This window comes from Chlorocebus sabaeus, chromosome 6 (genome assembly GCF_047675955.1).
Source record: "Chlorocebus sabaeus isolate Y175 chromosome 6, mChlSab1.0.hap1, whole genome shotgun sequence".
Lineage (NCBI taxonomy): Eukaryota > Metazoa > Chordata > Mammalia > Primates > Cercopithecidae > Chlorocebus > Chlorocebus sabaeus.
Window position 1 is genome coordinate 24,440,477 of NC_132909.1, and position 19,365 is coordinate 24,459,841.

General features: G+C 44.1%; 1 protein-coding gene across 4 annotated transcripts in view; it reads right to left on the reverse strand.

Annotated features, from left to right (window-relative positions):
- Positions 1 to 19,365, reverse strand: part of GARRE1 (granule associated Rac and RHOG effector 1) — a 96,389-nt gene that overhangs the window by 13,292 nt on the left and 63,732 nt on the right. For all 4 annotated transcript variants that reach the window (XM_073016662.1, XM_073016665.1, XM_073016664.1 and 1 more), the window contains exons 4-9: positions 13,128 to 13,268; positions 12,816 to 12,911; positions 12,528 to 12,689; positions 10,305 to 10,463; positions 6,870 to 6,967; positions 354 to 479 (exon numbers count right to left, since the gene is read on the reverse strand). In XM_073016662.1, coding sequence (XP_072872763.1) covers positions 354 to 479; positions 6,870 to 6,967; positions 10,305 to 10,463; positions 12,528 to 12,689; positions 12,816 to 12,911; positions 13,128 to 13,268 — 782 coding nt within the window. The remainder of the gene's footprint in view (positions 1 to 353; positions 480 to 6,869; positions 6,968 to 10,304; positions 10,464 to 12,527; positions 12,690 to 12,815; positions 12,912 to 13,127; positions 13,269 to 19,365) is intronic.

Genomic DNA, 19,365 nt, shown 5'->3' on the forward strand with positions numbered 1-19,365 from the left:
TAAATTTTCTAAACATTTCTCTGTTCTTAATTCGTAACGAGAATATGAGTTAAAAGTCCTCTTGATGGACTTCCTCTCAAATGACAAAACAAAGGAAGGCAAAAATGTTAGCAAATAGGATAATCTGGGTACAGGGCATGGAGCAGTTCTTTGTATCATTCTTGCCACTTTGCTGCAGGTTTCAAATTATTCTGAAAATAAAAGTTACTAAAAAGTCCGTATTGCCTTATTTACAATACCGCATACTATCAGTGACACAAGCACACATGAAATTGTGCATAGTCACACTGTCCCCTCAGTATGCATCTAAATGCAAACCACAGACAATTTAAGTGACCTGCACAGACACCAACCTTCCAGCCCTCCAGCGGTTTAGGTCCAGCACGGCTGTGTAGAGCACATCCACCAGACCCAGGGTCTTCTCAGGATCAAGGCTTCTCTGCAGCAGGGACATGGTGGCAGGGTCTTCTTTCAGGCACCTAGGCACAGATTAGGCTGCATTAGTCTTGGCTGCCCTTCTCTGCAAAGGTGTTTCAAGCAGGTCTCATAGAAAAGGCTACAACTTTTATGTACTTCTTGCGCCCAACAAAAATTCAGTAACTGTAAGAACACAGAGAAAAGAACAGGGCTGACCCTGGAACTCACTGCTCCACAAGAGGAGGAGGAAGCAAAAGGGTCTGAGGTCTCGTGATATCAGAATGTATATTTGGTCTCTGCCTCCAGTTCCTCATACAGAACTCCTAAAACCCTTGAGATTTCCTGGATGATAGTGTCTTTTGTTCTAATAAGATGACTTGCTTATATGATGAAGCCTCCATAAAAATCATTAGATCATCGGGTTCTGAGAACTTCCACGCTGGTGAACACACTGAGGTGCTGGGCATGGGGCACACCTGGCAACGGCATGGAGGCTCGGGGCCCCATCCTACACACTGCATGCTATGCACCTCTTCACCTGGCTGTGTATCTGCTATAATATCCTTTATAACAAACCATAAATGTAATTAAATGTTTTACTGAGTTCTGTGAGACATTATAGCAAAATATCAAACCTGGAGGTTATGGGAACCCTCAACTTATAGCCAATTGGTTAGAAGTCGGGTGACCACCTGGGACTTGTGGATGGCATCTCAAGTGGGAAGTAGCCTTGCGGGGCTGAGCCCTTAACCTGTGGGGTCTGTGCTAGCTCAGACACTCTGATTCCTGCTGACTTCTCCAATAAGTAAACAATACAACTGTCTACCCCAAAACTTACACATCCTCTCTAGTTCCTTACATCTTGCATGCAATCCATCAGTGAATCCTGACAGCTCTTCTTATAAAACACATCCAGAATCCAAGCACTTCTCACCACCTTGTTTATGAACCCCCTGCTTCAGGAAACCACCACTCCTGGGTTTCAGGACCAAGCTCTCACCTGGTCTCTTTTTCTCTACTCCTGTACCTCCAAAGCCCATCCTTCACATAGCAGCCAGAGCGAGCTTCCCGTAGTGCCAATCAGAGCACATCACTCCCCTGCTTAAAACCCTTCAATGGCATCTCATCGTGATTGAAATAAAATCTAAACCCTCACCACAGTCCTCAAAGCCCTCTGTGCCCAGCCCTTCCACCTTGCCCCAGCCGTGAGGCCTTCTTTTTCCCTGGATGGGTTTGTCCACACCTAGGACCTTTGTTCTTGCTGCTGCCTTTGCCCGAATTTCTCTTTCCTGAGATTTGGATATGGCCAACTGCTTCTCATCATTTGGGTCTCCATTGTCCATTCAGGGTACCTACACCAAGAGCCCCCCAACCTTTTTTTGAGACAGAGTCCCACTCTGTCCTCAAGGCTGGATTGCAGTGGTGTGATCAAAGTTCACTGTATCCTCAACCTCCTGGGCTCAAGCCATCTTCCCAGGTCAGCCTCCCAAGCAGCAGGGACTACAGGCGTGTGCCACCACACCCGGCTAATTTTTTAATTTTTTTGTAGAGACGGGGTCTCATTATGTTGCTCAGGCTGGTCCTGAACTCCTTAGCTCAGGTGATCCTCCTGCCTCAGCCTCCCAAAGTGCTAGGATTACAGGTGTGACCCACTTGGTCCAGCCAAGAGCCCTTTTCTGAGAGGGAAAACAGTCTGAGCAGCACAGGTCTACTAGGAAGATGATGTCTGCCAAATCCTGGGCACTCTAGGAGCTAAATGGTGAACTCAACACTTGCAAAGTCACCCAAGGAGGTAGCAGTACTCCCTAACATGACTTGGACTTGGGAAGAAATGTATCAAAGAAATGCATAAGAGCATGAAATGAGAGTCAGCCAGGCTCTGAAGCACAGGAAAGGGTGAACAACAACGCAAGCTCTGCTAGTGCCCAGCTAGACCTTGGACTCCTCAGAGAGAATCTTGGCAACTGAGCCTGCCCAGGGTTCAGTGCACCCAATTCTCTCCATCTGGAATCACTGATAATCAGGACACATTTGCTCTTGTTCCCAAGCCAAGTCTCGTTGTGACTTGGCTTGTCACGTTTGCCCACTAGGAAAGCATTTGTTGGCCATGCAGAAAAGAGTACTACAGTTCCTGGTGATAATAATTAATCTTTCTGAAAAATCAACAATCAACAAACTGGCATTTTTATTTTATTCATCAGTCTTGAGTTGATCAATAAAATGCCCTTAAGTGGCTAAACCCATTCTGCTGACAAATCATCAAGACTTGCTTAAAACCCTGTACCTGTTCTTAGATTAAAAGCCCAGTTCCCTCAAGGGCCCTGCAAGTCTTGACATCTATAACTTCCCATCCTTATCACCACCTAGTGCATCTCGTTCCATGCTGGTTCACTCCTGAAGCTTCTGCACTGGCATTCCTTCTGCCTGAAGTGTGCTCCCCATCTGCTCTCTCCATGGCAGGCTCCTCTCAAATCCAACGTCATATCATCAGAACCCCTTCCAGACTCACTCGTCTAAAAGTCTCCCCCCAATCTCTATCCCACTTATTCTCTATCATATATTGGCGCTCTCCTCTCATTTCCATCATATGCCTGCCTGTGTTTGAACTCATCTCTTATACTTAACAGCTGTGTCCCCCTTCTCTATTCTCAAGTTGGTTTATGAGGAGCAAGGACCCTGTGTGTCTTGCTCATAATTAAATTCCCAGAGCCCAGAACAGTGTCTGGTACACAATAAGTATTCAGTAAATATTCAGTGAAATGAAGCATGGATGGATAGCAATATCCTTTTTCTCCTGGTGGAGTAAAGCAATCATTTCTGTTTGTATTCTTCCCAACAAGCACATACAGTATTCTGTAATTTGAAAAAAACAAAAGAATTAAAATTTTGCTAAATTACCAAAAGCAGCCAGCAGAGGGAGCCTCTGCAAGGACTCACAGTCTACAAGGTCTTTTTTGTGGGGGTGCAATGAGTTACAAAGGAAATCAACCCCACAGGGAGAGTTTTCAAAATAAACCCAAGTGTTAGCCATTTTTGCATTGGCTGTTTATATTCACCCAACCATCCAAAAGTTCAAACTGTTTTCTTCAAAATGAGAATTCTGATTAAGTTTTAACATTTTCCAATGACAGCCTGAATTGGAAAAATTTCAGGCTCATGCCTGTAATCCCAGCACTTTGGGAAGCCAAGGCGGGTGGATTACCTGAGGTCAGGAGTTTGAGACCAGCTTGGTTAACATGGTGAAACCCCATCTCTACTAAAAATACAAAAATCATTAGCTGGGCATGCAGGTGGGTGCCTGTAATCCCAGCTACTAAGGAAGCTGAGGCAGGAAAATCATTTGAACCCAGGAGACGGAGGTTGCAGTGAGCCGAGATAGCGCCATTGCACTCCAGCCTGGGCAACAAGAACAAAACTATCTCAAAAAAAAAAAAAAAAAAAAAAAAAAATTCAGGAACACATTTCAGTAGAACACTGACTACAAAAGAAAAAAAAAAAGAATTTAGGAACACAAAAATCTTACAGAAAAGTGAGCCTCTGGTTTACTGTTTGATAGAAATGAAAATATGTGTATAAATTACCATTAATTTCAGGACACAGTATGCCACCCTATAATTAACTTAAAATTTTGGGCCAGGTACAGTAGCTCATGCCTGCAATCCCAGTACTTTAGGAGGCCAAGGCAGTGGGATCACTTGAATCCACGTGTTTCAGACCATGCTGGCCAATATAGTGAGACCTCATCTCTACAAAAAAACTTAAAAATTAGCCGGGCATGGTGGCGCATGCCTGTAGACTCAGCTACTTGAGAGGCTAGGGTGGTAGGATTGCTCGAGACCAGGAGTTCAAGGCTACAGAAAGCCATGATCACACCACTGCCCTCCAGTCTGCGGGACAGCGTGAGATCTAGTCTCTACCAAAAAAAAAATTAATTTAAAAACATAAAAACTTTTTGGTGGCAGAGTACTTATAGAAGGGAGGTTTTAGGACACAAAGTGAACTGCCAATCTTTACTTAATATATTCATAGACTCTAAACATTTTTACAGAATCTACTATTGTACTCTTACATTTTTTGTTGTTGTTGTTGTTAAGACTGACAGAGCTGTTAAGCTCTGTCGCCCAGGCTGGAGTGCAGTGGCCGGATCTCAGCTCACTGCAAGCTCCGCCTCCCGGGTTTATGCCATTCTCCCGCCTCAGCCTCCTGAGTAGCTGGGACTACAGGCGCCCGCCACCTCGCCCCGCTAGTTTTTTGTATTTTTTAGTAGAGACGGGGTTTCACCGTGTTAGCCAGGATGGTCTCGATCTCCTGACCTAGTGATCCGCCCGTCTCGGCCTCCCAAAGTGCTGGGATTACAGGCTTGAGCCACCGCGCCCGGCCTGTACTCTTACATTTCAAGAACAAATGGGCCAGGCACAGTGGCTCACGCTTGTAATCCCAGCACTGTGCGAGGCCAAGGCAGGTGGATCACCTGAGGTCAGGAGTTCAAGACCAGCCTGGCCAACATGGTAAAACCCTGTCTCTACTAAAAGTACAAAAATTAGCCAGGCGTGGTGCCGTGTGCCTGTAATCCCAGCTACCCAGGAGGCTGAGGCAGAAGAATCACTAGAACCCAGGCGGAAGAGGCTGCAGTGAGCTGAGATTGCACCACTGCACGCCAGCCTGGGCGACAGACCAAGACTCCATCTCGAAAAAAAAGGAAAAGAAAAAAAAAAATAGAACAAATGGTTTAAATACAACTTGTATGCCTTACCCAACTACCATTTTAGTTCACATAGGCACCAACAGCGCCTCTTTGTTCCTTAGTATTTCTGCCTACTTAAATGATTTAAATATTTTCTCTTATAGCTAAATATTCATACAGATTTTACCATTTTCATAGCAAATGCCTTCCAATATATGCTTAACTTTTCCTGTTTATTAATAAAACTATGATGCTCATCCTTATAGTTGAATGTGAATACATATCACAAAGATAAATTTCTAGAGGCGAATTGTTGAGGTCATATCCCTTATTTTAGGCTTCTAATATACTAAACTGCCCTCCAGAAAGGCTGTATTTATTCAACAACCCTTTTGCCTGTTTTCACAGTCTGGCTCAAACTAGTATTGTCACTATATTTAGTATAGTTATTCTAAAACAATTTAACAATATTCTGGGCAAAATGACATATTTTTTTTTTTTTTTGGAGATGGGGTCTCGCTCTGTCACCCAGGCTGGAGTGCAGTGGCACGATCTCTGCTCACTGCAATCTCTGTCACCCAGGCTTAAGCAGTTCTCCTGCCTCAAGCTGGGATTACAGGTGCACGCCACCACGCTGGGCTAATTTTTGTATTTTTAGTAGAGACGGGGTTTCGCCACATTGGCCAGTCTGGTCTCGAACTCCTGACCTCAGGCGATCCACCCGCTACGACCTTCCAAAGTGCTGGAATTATTACAAGTGTGAGCCACCCCACCTGGCCCCATATGGTTTCTTTACTTTGTCTCTGATTATTAGGTGAAGTTATACCGTTTTTTTTTTTTTTTTTTGAGACAGTTTTGCTCTTTTTTTTGAGACAGTTTTGCTCTATCACCCAGGCTGGAGTGCAGTACTGCAATCTCAGTTCACTGCAAACTCCACCTTCCAAGTTCAAGCGATTCTTGTGCCTCAGCTTCCTGATTAGCTGGGATTATAGGCCCCCACCACCATGCCTGGATAATTTTTGTATTTTTAGTAGAGATGGGGTTTCACCACATTGGGCAGGCTGGTCTCAAACTCCTGACCTCGGGCAATCTGCCTGTCGTGGCCTCCCAAAGTGATAGGATTACAGGTGTGAGCCACCACACCTGGCCATTACATTTTCTTAATCTATTTGTTGATCATATGTCTTCTTTTCTGACTTAGCTGTTCATGTCCCTTGACCATTTTCTTCTGATTTGTAGGAACTTTAAAAAATAAACAAGTAAATAAGAATAATCTCTTATCTATTATAAGTGTTACAAATATAATATCTAAAAATGACTGTTTGTCCCAAGATTTGTAAAGACATTGGGTGTGTCATAACATGAGCTCAAGATCATCAGGGTTGTAGTTGGAACAGAGGAGAAAGAATTATATGTTCTCTACTCAGCTTTAGTGAACACTGGGTGAGTTAGAGAAAATGATATACTATGTTTAAATGCTGTAGACTCAGTAACAAAGATAATACTGCTCATTATGATCCAGGAGTATATAACATTTTAGTTACCTTAGGGTCAATGAGATCATTTTTCAGACCTCTTGGCTTTCTCATCATAGACCAATAATCATGACACATGCCACGAACATACCACTGCTGCCCAGAAACCTGCACGTGCAGCAAGACTTGCTGCGTCAGCCAGCGTGGGGATTGTTCAAAACAAGGCCATCATTTCAAAGATGTGCAAACGTCAGTGAGAGCTTAGGCTCCAGTGAAAGTAAGAGGCACATTACCATGTGGATGGGACTTGAACCACGATTCTAGAGCCTTCTAAACTGATCTGGGGGGCATAGGCTTCTTTATTCTCAATCTGTGCTGTGTCAACCACCACCTAAGATAGAAAAAAACAACAAATAACAACAACCAGCTTTCAGAGAGGAAAACGCATCAGAATAAAATCCAATACATAAAATGACTCTCTAAGAACTATTCCCCTAGCAGCCTAGTTATGCCAAGGCCAGTCAGGGCCCCATGAAGACAACAGCAAGTAGTAAAGATGACCAAATCTAAGAACATTTCAACAAACAGAAACCACATTCTGGGCATGGGATTTACTGAACTGGCAAGCACCTCTAGCACTTTTTCCAAACTATAAATATGTTAATTAGGAGGAATTAATGTGTGTCCTTTATCTTAGTATTTTTTACTTTACGCACTTAAAAGAAGTGAAAGTATCACTGAAAGTCAAACCAGGCTGGGTGCAGTGGCTCACGCCTGTAATCCCAGCACATTGGGAGGCTTAGGCGGGTGGATCACTTGAGGTCAGGAGTTTGAGACCACCCTGGCCAACATGGTGAAACCCCCATGTCCGCTAAAAATACAAAAATTAGCCAGGCATGGTGGTCCTGTAGTGCAAGCTACTCAGGAGGCTGAGGCAGGAGAATTGCTTGAACCCGGGAGGCAGAGGTTGCAGTGAGCTGAGATCATGCCACTGCACTCCAGCCTGGGCGACAGAGCGAGACTCCATCTCAAAAAAAAAAAAAAAAAAAAAAAAGTCAAACCAATGCTTCAGATAAGCCCAATTGTCATGACATGCCCAGAAGTGGATGAAACTTTTTTTAAAGATTATTTTATCCTCAACCATCAATAAAAACTGAACTACTTCAGGACAGAGGAAGAACTAACCCCTTTTTGAATAATTTCCTCTTATTTCCAGGAAGAGTCTTTAATACTAGATAGGTGATAGAGTATCCTATGTAATCTAGAGTCTGACAAAGTGATGAATATATTTTCAAATAACTAAAAGAATGTTTTAAAAAATCATAAAATATTTTAAAACCAAATCTGTAATATTTCAGAAGGGGTAAAACTGTGTAGAGTTGTGTATCATATTCCAAATTCAGCCTCTAATGCAGCCAGCTTTTACTGGTTTAAAGAGTTCCCATAGCTGATCTGCAATGACCTTTGGAAAAAACTTCCTGTCAAAGGAATAGCCATTGTTGGACCACACAGGTGTTTCCTCTCTCCTCCCATCCCCAGAACCATAACCTAAAGTCACACATAAAAGCATCCTGCAATCAAGACGCAAGGAACTAGGAAGAAGTTTCTGCTCTCTGAATAACATGGAACTTTTTTTTTTTAAACCTACAGTGTTTTCTCAAAATAGCCTTTGTGCCTTTTGGCCTTATTTTGCACACTTCTTTCAGGGGAACTCATTGGCATGGTCCTTGCAGTTTCGGCTAAATGGTCTCTGGGAGTATAGATCAGTATCGTAAAGCCAATGGGCTTTTCCATGCTTCAGCAAGGCATGTCTGGTTTACTACTTCTTTTGGAGGTCCCTATACTGAGGAAAAGATCCCAAATGAAATGTAACTCATTACTGTGAACAGGCCCTCATCTGAGTCTCCACAAGGCAGCCCCACTTGGAGCTGGGCTGCCTGAGCCCTGACCCGCTTGAAACAAAAGGACAGCATACCCTCAATAGCTCTTTTTGTGAATAAAGTAGGAATCAGACTAAAAAACAAGTTCTTTAATTTTCTTAATCTCCAATTAGGTCCTTCCAACCTCTGACTGAAATGCCGTATCTTTTTTTTTTTTTTTTTGAGACTGGGTCTCACTCTATCACCCAGGCTGGAGTGCAGTGGCATAATCTCGGCTCACTGCAACCTCTGACTCCTGGGTTCAAGTGATTCTCATGCTTCAGCCTCTCAAGTAGCTGGGATTACAGGTGCCCGCCACCAAACCTGGCTAATTTTTGTATTTTTAGAGACGAGGTTTCGCCATGCTGGCCAGGCTGGTCTTGAACTCCTGACCTCAGGTGATCTACCTGCCTCAGCCTCCCAAAGGGTTGGGATTAGAGGTGTGAGCCACCACGCCCTGCCACCATATCTTTTTGAAACGTTGTCATTTACTAGAAAGGGAGATCAAATACATAAGATTCTATGGGTCAGTGGTGCAAACAAAAAGCTACATGGTGATTTCAGATGTCGATCTCCTGACCCACTCAACTCTGGCCAAAGTTTTTTTTCCTCTGAAAGATGAACAAATCATTATTTTTTAGTTGATGTTACTTTACTGCTAAGAAGGAGATAAACAGAACTGGTATACAGTGACTGGATCGGGGCACTTCTTATACCTTTGTGGTCAAGGTAGGCCTCTCAGAGGAGGTGATTTTGGAGCTGACACCAGGAAGATAAGGAGTGACCTACATGATAATCAGAGAGAAGAGTATTTTCAGATAAAAGGGGCATCAAGAGCACAGGCCTGGGACAGGAAGAAGCATGGGATGTTTGAGCAACAGACATCCAATGTAGGTCCAGAATAGGGGCTAGGTTAAGGGGCCCTGTCAAATTGTTACTAATGTAATTTTTCTTTTCTTTTCTTTTCTTTTTTAAAGGCCAGGTATGGTGGCTCATGCCTGTAATTCCAGCAGTTTGGGATGCCTAAGTGGACGGATCACGAGGTCAGGAGTTCGAGACCACCCTGGCCAACATAGTGAAACCTTGTCTCTACTAAAAAATACAAAAATTAGCCAGGCATGGTGGTGCATACCTGTAGTTCCAGCTACTCGTGAGGCTGAGGGAGGAGAATCACTTGCCCGGGAGGCAGAGGTTGTGGTGAGCCGAGATCACGCCACTGCACTGCAGCCTGTGCAACACAGCAAGACTACATCTCAAAAAAAAAAAATTACCCGGGTGTGGTGGCGGGCACCTGTAATCTCAGTTACTTGGGAAGCTAAGGCAGGAGAATCACTCAAACCTAGGAGGCAGAGGTTGCGGCGAGTTGAGATTGTGTCACTGCACTGCAGCCTGGGCAACAGAGCAAGAGTCTGTCACAAAAAAAAAAAGAAAAAAATAGAGGTAGGGTCTCACTATGTTGCCCAGGCTGATTTAAAACTCCTAAGCAATCCTCCTGCCAAAGTGCTGGGACTACAGGCATGAGCCATGGGGCCCAGCCTGTAATAGTTTTCTTAAAATGAGCAAAGCCCATAGCATCATTTTGCAAGTAGGTTCCCTGCAAATATGTATTATCAATCTGATTTTTCTTTTTAAAGAGATTTTTAAAATGCTGCTCTTCCTTTACCTTGTCTACCTTCCTGGTCTAAATTCCATAGCACCAAATAACTTTTTAAATTATTCAATATTTTCACACATGTGTCTGCACCACATCCTCATATGCTTGAAACATCTTGGTATTCCACCTATCATCCACCACCCGCACTCACTCACCAGTCCAGCCTGGCCAAACAGCAGCTGCACCGCCGTCTTGCAGGCACCCCGCCATGTGGATGGGCAAACCTGGTTCAGCACTTCAGTCACAGGAAAATCATCCCTGGATGTGATTCCATTATAGCAGCCTGCTTCCTTCATCAGCTGTAACATTGTATGCTATAGATTGATAAGAAGAGAGTTCACACCTCAAGACAAAGCCATGCAAGGTTCTAAAATTTGTAAAAATGCATTTATACAATCATCCTCAAAAGAAGAGCATTTTATTTATATGTTTTTTGAGACATGGTCTCACTCTATCGTCTAAGCTGCAGACCAGTGGCATGAACATGGCTCACTGCAGCCTCGACCCCTCAGGCTTATGTGATTCTCCTGCTTCAAGCCTCCCCAGTAGCTGGGACCACACAGGTAGGTGCACACCACCACACTCAACAAATTTTTAAATTTTTTGTAGACGTGGAGTCTTGCTATGTTGCCCAGGCTAGTCTTGAACTTCTGGGAGAAGGGCAACTTTTTTTTTTTTTTTGAGACGCAGCCTTGCTCTGTTGCCTAGACTGGAGTGCACTGACACAATCTCAGCTCACTGCAACCTCCACCTCCTGAGTTCAAGCAATTCTTCTGCCTCAGCCTCCTGAGTAGCTGGGATTATAGGCACCCGCCACTACACCCAGCTAATTTTTGTATTTTTAGTAGAGATGGGGTTTTGCCATGTTGCTCAGGCTGGTCTTGAACTCCTGACCTCAGGAGATCCGTCCACCTCAGCCTCCCAAAGTGCTGGGATTACAGGCATGAGCCACCACGCCTGGCTCAAGAAGAGCATTTTAAATACACCCTAATTATGTCATTTGAACTTCTTTAGTAATGATCATCAATCACTCTCAGAGATTTTCTCAACTCCATAGAGTGAATGACTAGATATGGATACATATGCAATAATATACACAGGTATTTCTATACCAGCACAAAATATAGAATTATTTAGCAATCTACTGATGTGAACTGATAGAGGAATTTTGAAATTCTGAATCCCTCCAAATAGGGAAACAAAATCATCTGATACAAGCAAATACCAATTAAAATCTCAATATGATTTTGGATGACCAAGTAGTCAGGTATTCAGGCTCTGGAAACAGATTACATAAGCTCAAATTCTAGCTCTTCTACTTTCTAGCTGTGTGACCTTGGGTATCAGTTCCCAGGTGTGGCAGGTGGGCCAAAGGGCAGCACCCCCACCTCATGGGTGAGCATTAAGTGAGACAACGATGTGGAGCACCTGGCACAATGACTGGAACACATGATGTTCCACAAATAATCATTATCACTGCAGCATTATGACAGTATCTCTCTTCTTATGTAATTCATACAAGTCCACGGAGAGACATTAATCATAAATAATATCTTATAGTGTACTTTCAAACCCTTTCTGTTAAACATCTGAATAAAATTATGAATAAAACTCTCTTGGCCCAGCTCGGTGGCTCATGCCTGTAATCCCAGCACTTTGGGAGGCCAAGTAAGGTGGATCAGCCGAGGCCAGGAGTTCGAGATCATCCTGGCCAACACAGTGAAACCCCGTCTCTACTAAAAATACAAAAATTAGCCAGGCTTGGTAGCACATGCCTGTAGTCCCAGCTTCTTCAGAGGCTGAGGGAGGAGGATTGCTTGAACCCAGGAGGTGAAGGTTGCAGTGAGCTGAGATAGATCACACCACTGTACTCCAGCCTGGACGAGAGAGTAAAACTCCATCTCAAAAAACAAAAAAAAACTTGCTTGACAAATGTCTGATTAAAGTCTCCATAGGTCTGCTTTTTAATTTTTTTTTTTTTTTTTTTTTTAAAGACAAGAGTTTTGCTCTTGTTGCCTAGGCTGGAGTGCAATGGCACAATCTTAGCTCACTGCAGCCTCCACCTCATGGGTTCAAGCAATTCTCCTGCCTCAGCCTCCCGAATAGCTGGGACTACAGGCATGCGCCACCACACCAGGCTGATTTTTGTATTTTTAGTAGAAATGGGGTTTCACCATGTTGATCAGGCTAGTCTCAAACTGCTGACCTCAGGTGATCCACCTGCTTTGGCCTTCCAAAGTGCTAGGATTACAGGCGTGAGCCACCACACCCGGCCCCATTTTGTTTTTTAATCTACATCCTTTGCAAGCCTTTACATTTCTCTTAAGAACTCTATTTTCAAGTTCACACTCAGTTGCTGGAACCCCATGGAAAGCTACCGTCTTAAGTTTCAGATTGTCGGCGGCCGACTCATTAAAGGAGACGCCCTTCAGGAAGTGCGATCCTATCTGCACAGGGACGGTGGGGAGCTCACACTGCATGGGCTGCGGGGGTGTCTGCCTCCGCCCTGTCTGCTGGGCTTCCGCCTCGCTGCAGCAGCCCTGGAAAAGGCATGGATGGAAGAGGAGAGGTGACCCATTGCTCATCTGTTAAAACACTTGGTTCACATTACACTGCAGCAGCAGCAGCACCCTATGTCCCCAGAGCTTTAGGAAGGAAAAGTGTACCTGCAAACTTGCTTCAATCGCCTTTGGATTCAGGTGGAAGCCAGCTTTCATTGCATATTCACAGTGTCCTAAGCTTTCCAGAGCTATCTTATATGCCTGGAAATAAGTTATTTTTAACAATCAAGATCATAAAGCAAATTATAAGATGACAAAGTTCAATGGAAATAGAAGTCTTAAATTTCTATAGCTATTAAAAGACTGGAGGCCAATTACTACTCTAAAACCCTTTGTAATTGGTTCAACATCACAACTTTAACTCCCTCCCTTGTTTCTATCCCATGGAAATCAGTATGTCAGTTCTGAAAAACTTACTTGCAAAGCACTGTCAATTTTTATGTTCAGTTCTTTTAGCTGGTGCTCAGGAATTGCTGCACTTTGAGAACAAAAGAGTTGTTGAACTTCAATTCCTGCCAGGCAACCATCACAGCCTCTTTCTCTTAGCCTAGATGTCGCCTGCAACATATATAGTAACTGGTAGGTAAAAGAGGGTTGCACAGTTCTTGCAACATTAGACCCACAATAACAACAAGAAAAACCCCCTCAACTAAAATGCAGCAATAAACCATCTAAGCAAATAAACTAGAAGTTCTAGATTGTTTGTATTGCAAAGTGAGCAGCCCAAATTTTGAAAGCCTAATTAACCATCCTGAAGATAAAGGAAATCTCCCTTTATTTTATTTTATTTTTTTTTGAGACAAGGTCTTACTCTGTCACCCAGGCTGGAGTGCAGTGGTGCTATCTCGGCTAACTGCAACCTCCACCTCCCAAGTTCAAGCAATTCTCCTGCTGAACTCAGCCTCCCGAGTAGCTGGGATTACAGGCGCCCACCACCGTGCCCAGTTAAGTTCTGTATTTTTAGTAGAGATGGGGTTTCATGATGCTGGGTCAGGCTGGTCTTCAACTCCTGACCTCAGGTGATCCACCCACCTCGGCCTCCCAAAAGCTGGGATTACAGGCTTGAGCCACGACACCCGGCCAAAATCTCCCTTTATTTTAGGAACCCTGGAAAAAAGACTTACCTACTTGTTATTTGTTTTATATATACATATATATATTCAGACATTTTTAACTTTCCTGCTTTAAAAAGACAGGTTACCTAGAATATTGGCACTTGGAGTTTCCAGAATAAAAAAAGAAAGGAAGAACATACATGGTTGGGCATTCCTACACAGTGAAGGAAAAGGCCACATGAATACAAAACAGGAAAAATATACATTGGCATGTTAACAGAAAAACAGAGCTTTTGAAATCTGCACAGAAAATTAAATATTTATTGTTCAGTCACTACATATGTTTTTGAAGAGTAGATAAGCAAGATAGAAAAGGAGAAACTAATCTGTGTCATTTGATGATTAAATGCAGAAAATATATACATGGATCAGGACAAGAAGAGAATACAGAAAAATATATATTTGATTTATTAGATGGGATTACAGACGAACTGTTTTTAGATTTCTATTTTTGTTGCAATTCTGTGAACCAAGTAACATTTTTTAGCAGTTAACTTTTGTTCTGCTGGGCCAGTGTAGGAGTTGTAATATTTACAAAACTTGCAGACTACAGGAAAATGACTAGCTGCTGTAATGCCGTAAAGTTCCAAAGCTTTGGTTTCACAAACTGTATGTAAACACCCTTCCCTGAAGCCTAACAGTCTCACAGTTTAAAACTGTTTGACTCTTTCTAAGGATCTTTCAGTCAAATATTTAGCTCACAAGGTGGTGTATTAGGTACATGCTGGAGCACAAAGCTGCTCCTTACCCCCTCCTGGAGCTGACAGCCTCATGGCCAAAAAGATGAACAAGGAAAACATAATTATAAATGGAGAAAAAACACTGAGGGAAACAGAGGACTACACCAGGGAGTGTCCTAGACACCCAGAAAGCAGTATTTAGGGTGAGAATTAGAGGAGAAGGTCATGAATGGAATTGCATGTGTGTGGGGTGGGGTGGGGGTGTCAAGACCTACAGACGGGTCCATGAAACAGGCCAAGGATCCAAGATAACAAAGACACATCCAAGGAACTAGAGCCCAGCGAGCGAGGGCAGGGTGGCCACTGATAAGGCTGGCCATCAAGGCAGGAGCCAGACTAGGCAGGTCTAGGCAGGTCGTGCCAAGGGGTCCACGTGCTACCCTAAGGAAATGAGAAGCAACATCATCCAATTTTAAAATGAAGGAGAGCAAGACAGGGAGGGGAGAAGTAACGATTCCCTGAACGAGGGTAGTGATAAAGGACATGGAAGAAGGGGACAGATCTGGGATAGGATTTTGGAGGTGGGACCTGCCTGGTTTTCTTAAGGACTGGACTAGGTGTGGACATGATGGAAATGCTGAAGGATAAATCTCAGCTTTCTCAAGTGAACAACCCAGTGTGGGATGGCACCGCTTACTAGCATATGGAGGGTCTAGGAACAGGTGAGTGGAGAGAGGCTATGCCCGAGCCACCTGCGAGACCCCTGGTAGCAGCTGAGCTCAGGTGCCTGAAGCCCACAGGAAGTGGGCTGCTCACTGGTCACACACATTTGAGCCCCCTCCCAGGACACAGGTGGCTTTTTGAGTCCCAAGACTGTATGGAGAACCCCTAAGGAGAAGGGCGCTATCTGAATGAGCCTGGAGAAACTCATTCAGAAGTTGTGTTGAGGAAGGAGAGGCCAGTAAACTAGATGAAGAAAGGATGACCCAAGAGGAAAGAAAGCCTGGTTCTTGGATGTCACAAGATGAGCGTATTTCCAGGGAGGAGTATTCTCCACATTGCTGTGAGCTGCTGAAAGTTGTTGAAAGGCTTCCCTGGATTTGAAAACACGGAAGGAAGGCACCAATGACCTTGATAAGAGAAGGCATGTTCTTGTATAGGAGTGGAAGCCAGATTTCAGCAAGCTGAATGACATCATGTACATAAAGTTTCAGACTGTGTAAAATAATACCTTATATATGGATACATTCATATATGGAAAAATACTAAAATACGCACAAGAATCACAGGCTTCAAATTCAAAAGAGGTTATTTCTAGAGACAAAGGGATGAATAAGAAAGTGGAGAGGTACAAAAGGGATTCAAGTGAATTTGCAGACTGGGTGCAGGAGCCTAGGAGCTGGGGACCGGCCTGGGAACATAGCAAGACCCTGTCTTTGATAAAATAAATAAACAGTAAAATAAAATAAATAATTAGCCAAGCATGGTGGTGCATGCCTATAGTCTGAGCTACTCAGGAGGATTGCTTGAGCCAAGGAGGTCAAGACTGCAGTAAGCTGTGATCACCACTGCACACCAGCCTGGGCAATAAAGCAAGACCCAGTCTTAAAAAAAAAAAAAAAAAAAAAAAAAAAAAAAGGGGCACTGGTGATACTTTTCTGTTAAAAATATGCAACAGGCATGAGCAAATATGGCAGGCAGCTAAAAGGAAGATACTGATGGGTATGAAATGTTCTATATGCCTGAAATACTTCAACAATAATTACTTTTTAGATTACTCCGGGTAAACTGTCTATGGGGTGTGCCAGGAGCAGTAAGGAGCCACAGGGTGCAGTAAAAATAAAACAGTAATTTTTTAGAATGAATGAAAAGTGAAAGAAAGGCAGACAACTACTCCAAGAAGTTGGCTGAGAAAAGAGCAGAGAAATGGACTTTTCTGTGGGAAGCATCTTTGTATACTGGCGGGAACAGGCTGAGGATGAGGGAGAGAAAACACTGGGTCACACCACAGAAGCTGGGCCCTCAAGGATGGGGGCAAGGCGGGTACCGGAAATCCTGGACAGGAGGAGACAGTACCTCCCCTGCTGTCATGAGGCAGGAGAAGGAAGAAAAGATGGGTGTGATGTGGGGTGGCAGGGGCGGTGGTGGCTTGGCCACATGAGGAAGAAGGGCTGCCATCAGGGAGATTCTATTTTCTCAGTGTAGTGGGAGGTGGCATCACTGGCTGAAAGCAAAGGAGTGTAAAAAGAGCAGAAAGGCCTGGACAGACTAAAATGGTGGCAGAAAAGGTCAAGGTGAAAAGGTCAAGAGAGCACTCGGAGGCCTCCTACTGTGGGCTGGTCCTCGGCATGAGTGGTCCAGAAGATGGAGCAGGGGACCAAGGCAGGTGTTAGGTTCACATGTGTGAGCTGAACAGTCAGGAGGCTGGGGCCCAGCAGCCAAGAGGACACCAAGGGCTGTAAAGTCACACGACAAGGCGACAAGGTGCAGGTCTGGACCTCAGGGTCCAGCCATCTACAATAAAGCCAACTGGTCCCACCCCCACACACAGCCTCCAATTAGCATTCCAGGGCCTTTCTGATGAACAGAAAGCCAGCTCAAGGAAAGTCTTTAGCATGAAAGACAGACCAAAACATGCAAGCAAACAGGAAAAAGACCAAAACATGCAAGCAAACAGTGAAAATTAAAAAGAAATGACAACAATGCAGCAAATGGCATGAAATTGAAATAATAAAACTAGAGACTGGACAATATTAAGATGTGAAAAATCATGTTTTGAAAATTTTACTAAAGAAAATTTCCAAAACATAAAATGAAACACTTTGCCAAGTTCATTATGGAATGATGTGAACTAGACATTAATGAATCACTATACTGTTAACTATAAATTATGGTTTACTCTGTGTTTGCCTGTTGGGATAGTTTTAAAAAATTATCTTTTGGCCCGGGTGGTGCCTCACGCCTGTAATCCCAGCACTCTGGGAGGCCAAGTCAGGTGGATCACCTGAGGTCAGGAGCTTGAGACCATCCTGGCCAGTGTGACGAAACCCCATCTCTACTAAAAATAAAAAATTGGCTGGGCATGGTGGCGGGCACCTATAATCCCAGCTACTGAGGAGGCTGAGGCAGGAGAACTACTTGAACACGGGAGGCGGAGGGTGCAGTGAGCGGGGATTGTGCCACTGCACTCCAGCCTGGGCGAAAGAGTAAGACTCTGTCTCAAAAAAAAAAAAAAAAAAAAGAAAAGAAAATTATCTTTTACTCTGTAAAATGGAGCAGTAAGTCCTAGTTAAAGTCTCAACTTCTAATGTTTATTTTTTATTTCTCATACTGGAAACAAAGATGTAGTAAAATGCCTACAAGAAATGTCACCGATGGCCAGGAGTAGTGGCTCACATCTGTAATCCCAGCATTCTGGAAGGCCAAGGAGGGTGGATCACCTGAGGTCAGGAGTTCGAGACCAGCCAGGCCAACATGGTGAAACCTCATCTCTACTAAAAATAAAAAAATTAGCCTGGCGTGGTGGTGTGTGCCTGTTATCCCAGCTACTCGGGAGGCTGAAGCAGGAGAATTGCTTGAACCTGGGAGGTGGAGGTTGCAGTGAGCCAAGATCACGCCATTGCACTCCAGCCTGGGCAACAAGAGCGCAACTCTGTCTCCCAAAAGAAATGTCACTGATCATAGGCAAAAGTCTCCTTAAAACAGACTTTTTCAGAGCTGTTTTTGATTGCCTTTTATTTAAGCTTAAATGCTTCTGGCTGTGGAAAAGGAATAGAGAATGCCACATCAGAGTGACTAGGAAAGCAACCCTGCACTAGGCTGGAATCGCCCCACCGGAGTGGCTCCCTGCAGCCCACCATTCAGTCATAAGGTTGTCACCACGAGAGGAGACTCGCACAATTCTCCCCCACGTTATTGCTGATGACCATGCCACACCATCCCACACCACTGCGCTCTCTATCCACTAGGGAGCCAACCTCCTGGTCTAGCTCTTGCATGATGGTTAGATTTTATAAACATATCTGCTGTGCTGGGAAATAGCCAATCTTCCAAGGGATAAAAGACTTCATGTTGGTCCGGTGTGGCGGCTCACGCCTGTAATCCCAGCACTTTCAGAGGCCAAGGCAGGTAGATCACAAGGTCAGGAGTTCAAGACCAGCCTGGCCAAGATGGTGAAACCCTGCCTCTACTAAAAATACAAGACTTAGCTGGGCTAAAATACAAAAATTAGCCAGGCGTGGTGGCGGGCATCTGTAATCCCAGCTACTTGGGAGGCTGAGGCAGAGAATTGTTTGAACCCAGCAGGCGGAGGCTGCAGTGAGCCAAGATCGTGCCACTGTACTCCAGCCTGGGTGACAGGGCGAGATCCCGTATCAAAAAAAAAAAACAAAAAACAAAAAAAAAATTCATGAAGTCACATAAAGCATACTAGAGGACTGCTCAAATCACATATAAAGCAACTGACAAATGAGGATGTAGGCAGAGTTAGATCAATTAAGAATCTTGTCCACGCCTGTAATCCCAGCACTTTGGGAGGCCGAGGCAGGCAGATCACGAGGTCAAAAGATCAAGATCATCCTGGCTAACATGGTGAGACCCCGTCTCTTACCAAAAAAAAAAAAAAAAAAAAAGCCGGGCGTAGTGGCAGGCGCCTATAGTCCCAGCTACTCAGGAGGCTGAGGCAGGAGAATGGCATGAACTCGGGAGGCAGAGCTTGCAGCGAGCCAAGATCATGCCACTGCACTCCAACCTGGGGGACAGAGTGAAACTCCATCTCAAAACAAAACAAAACAAAATAAAACAAAACAAAACAAAAAAGAATCTTGTCTGGGCACAGTGGCTCATGTCTGTAATCCCAGC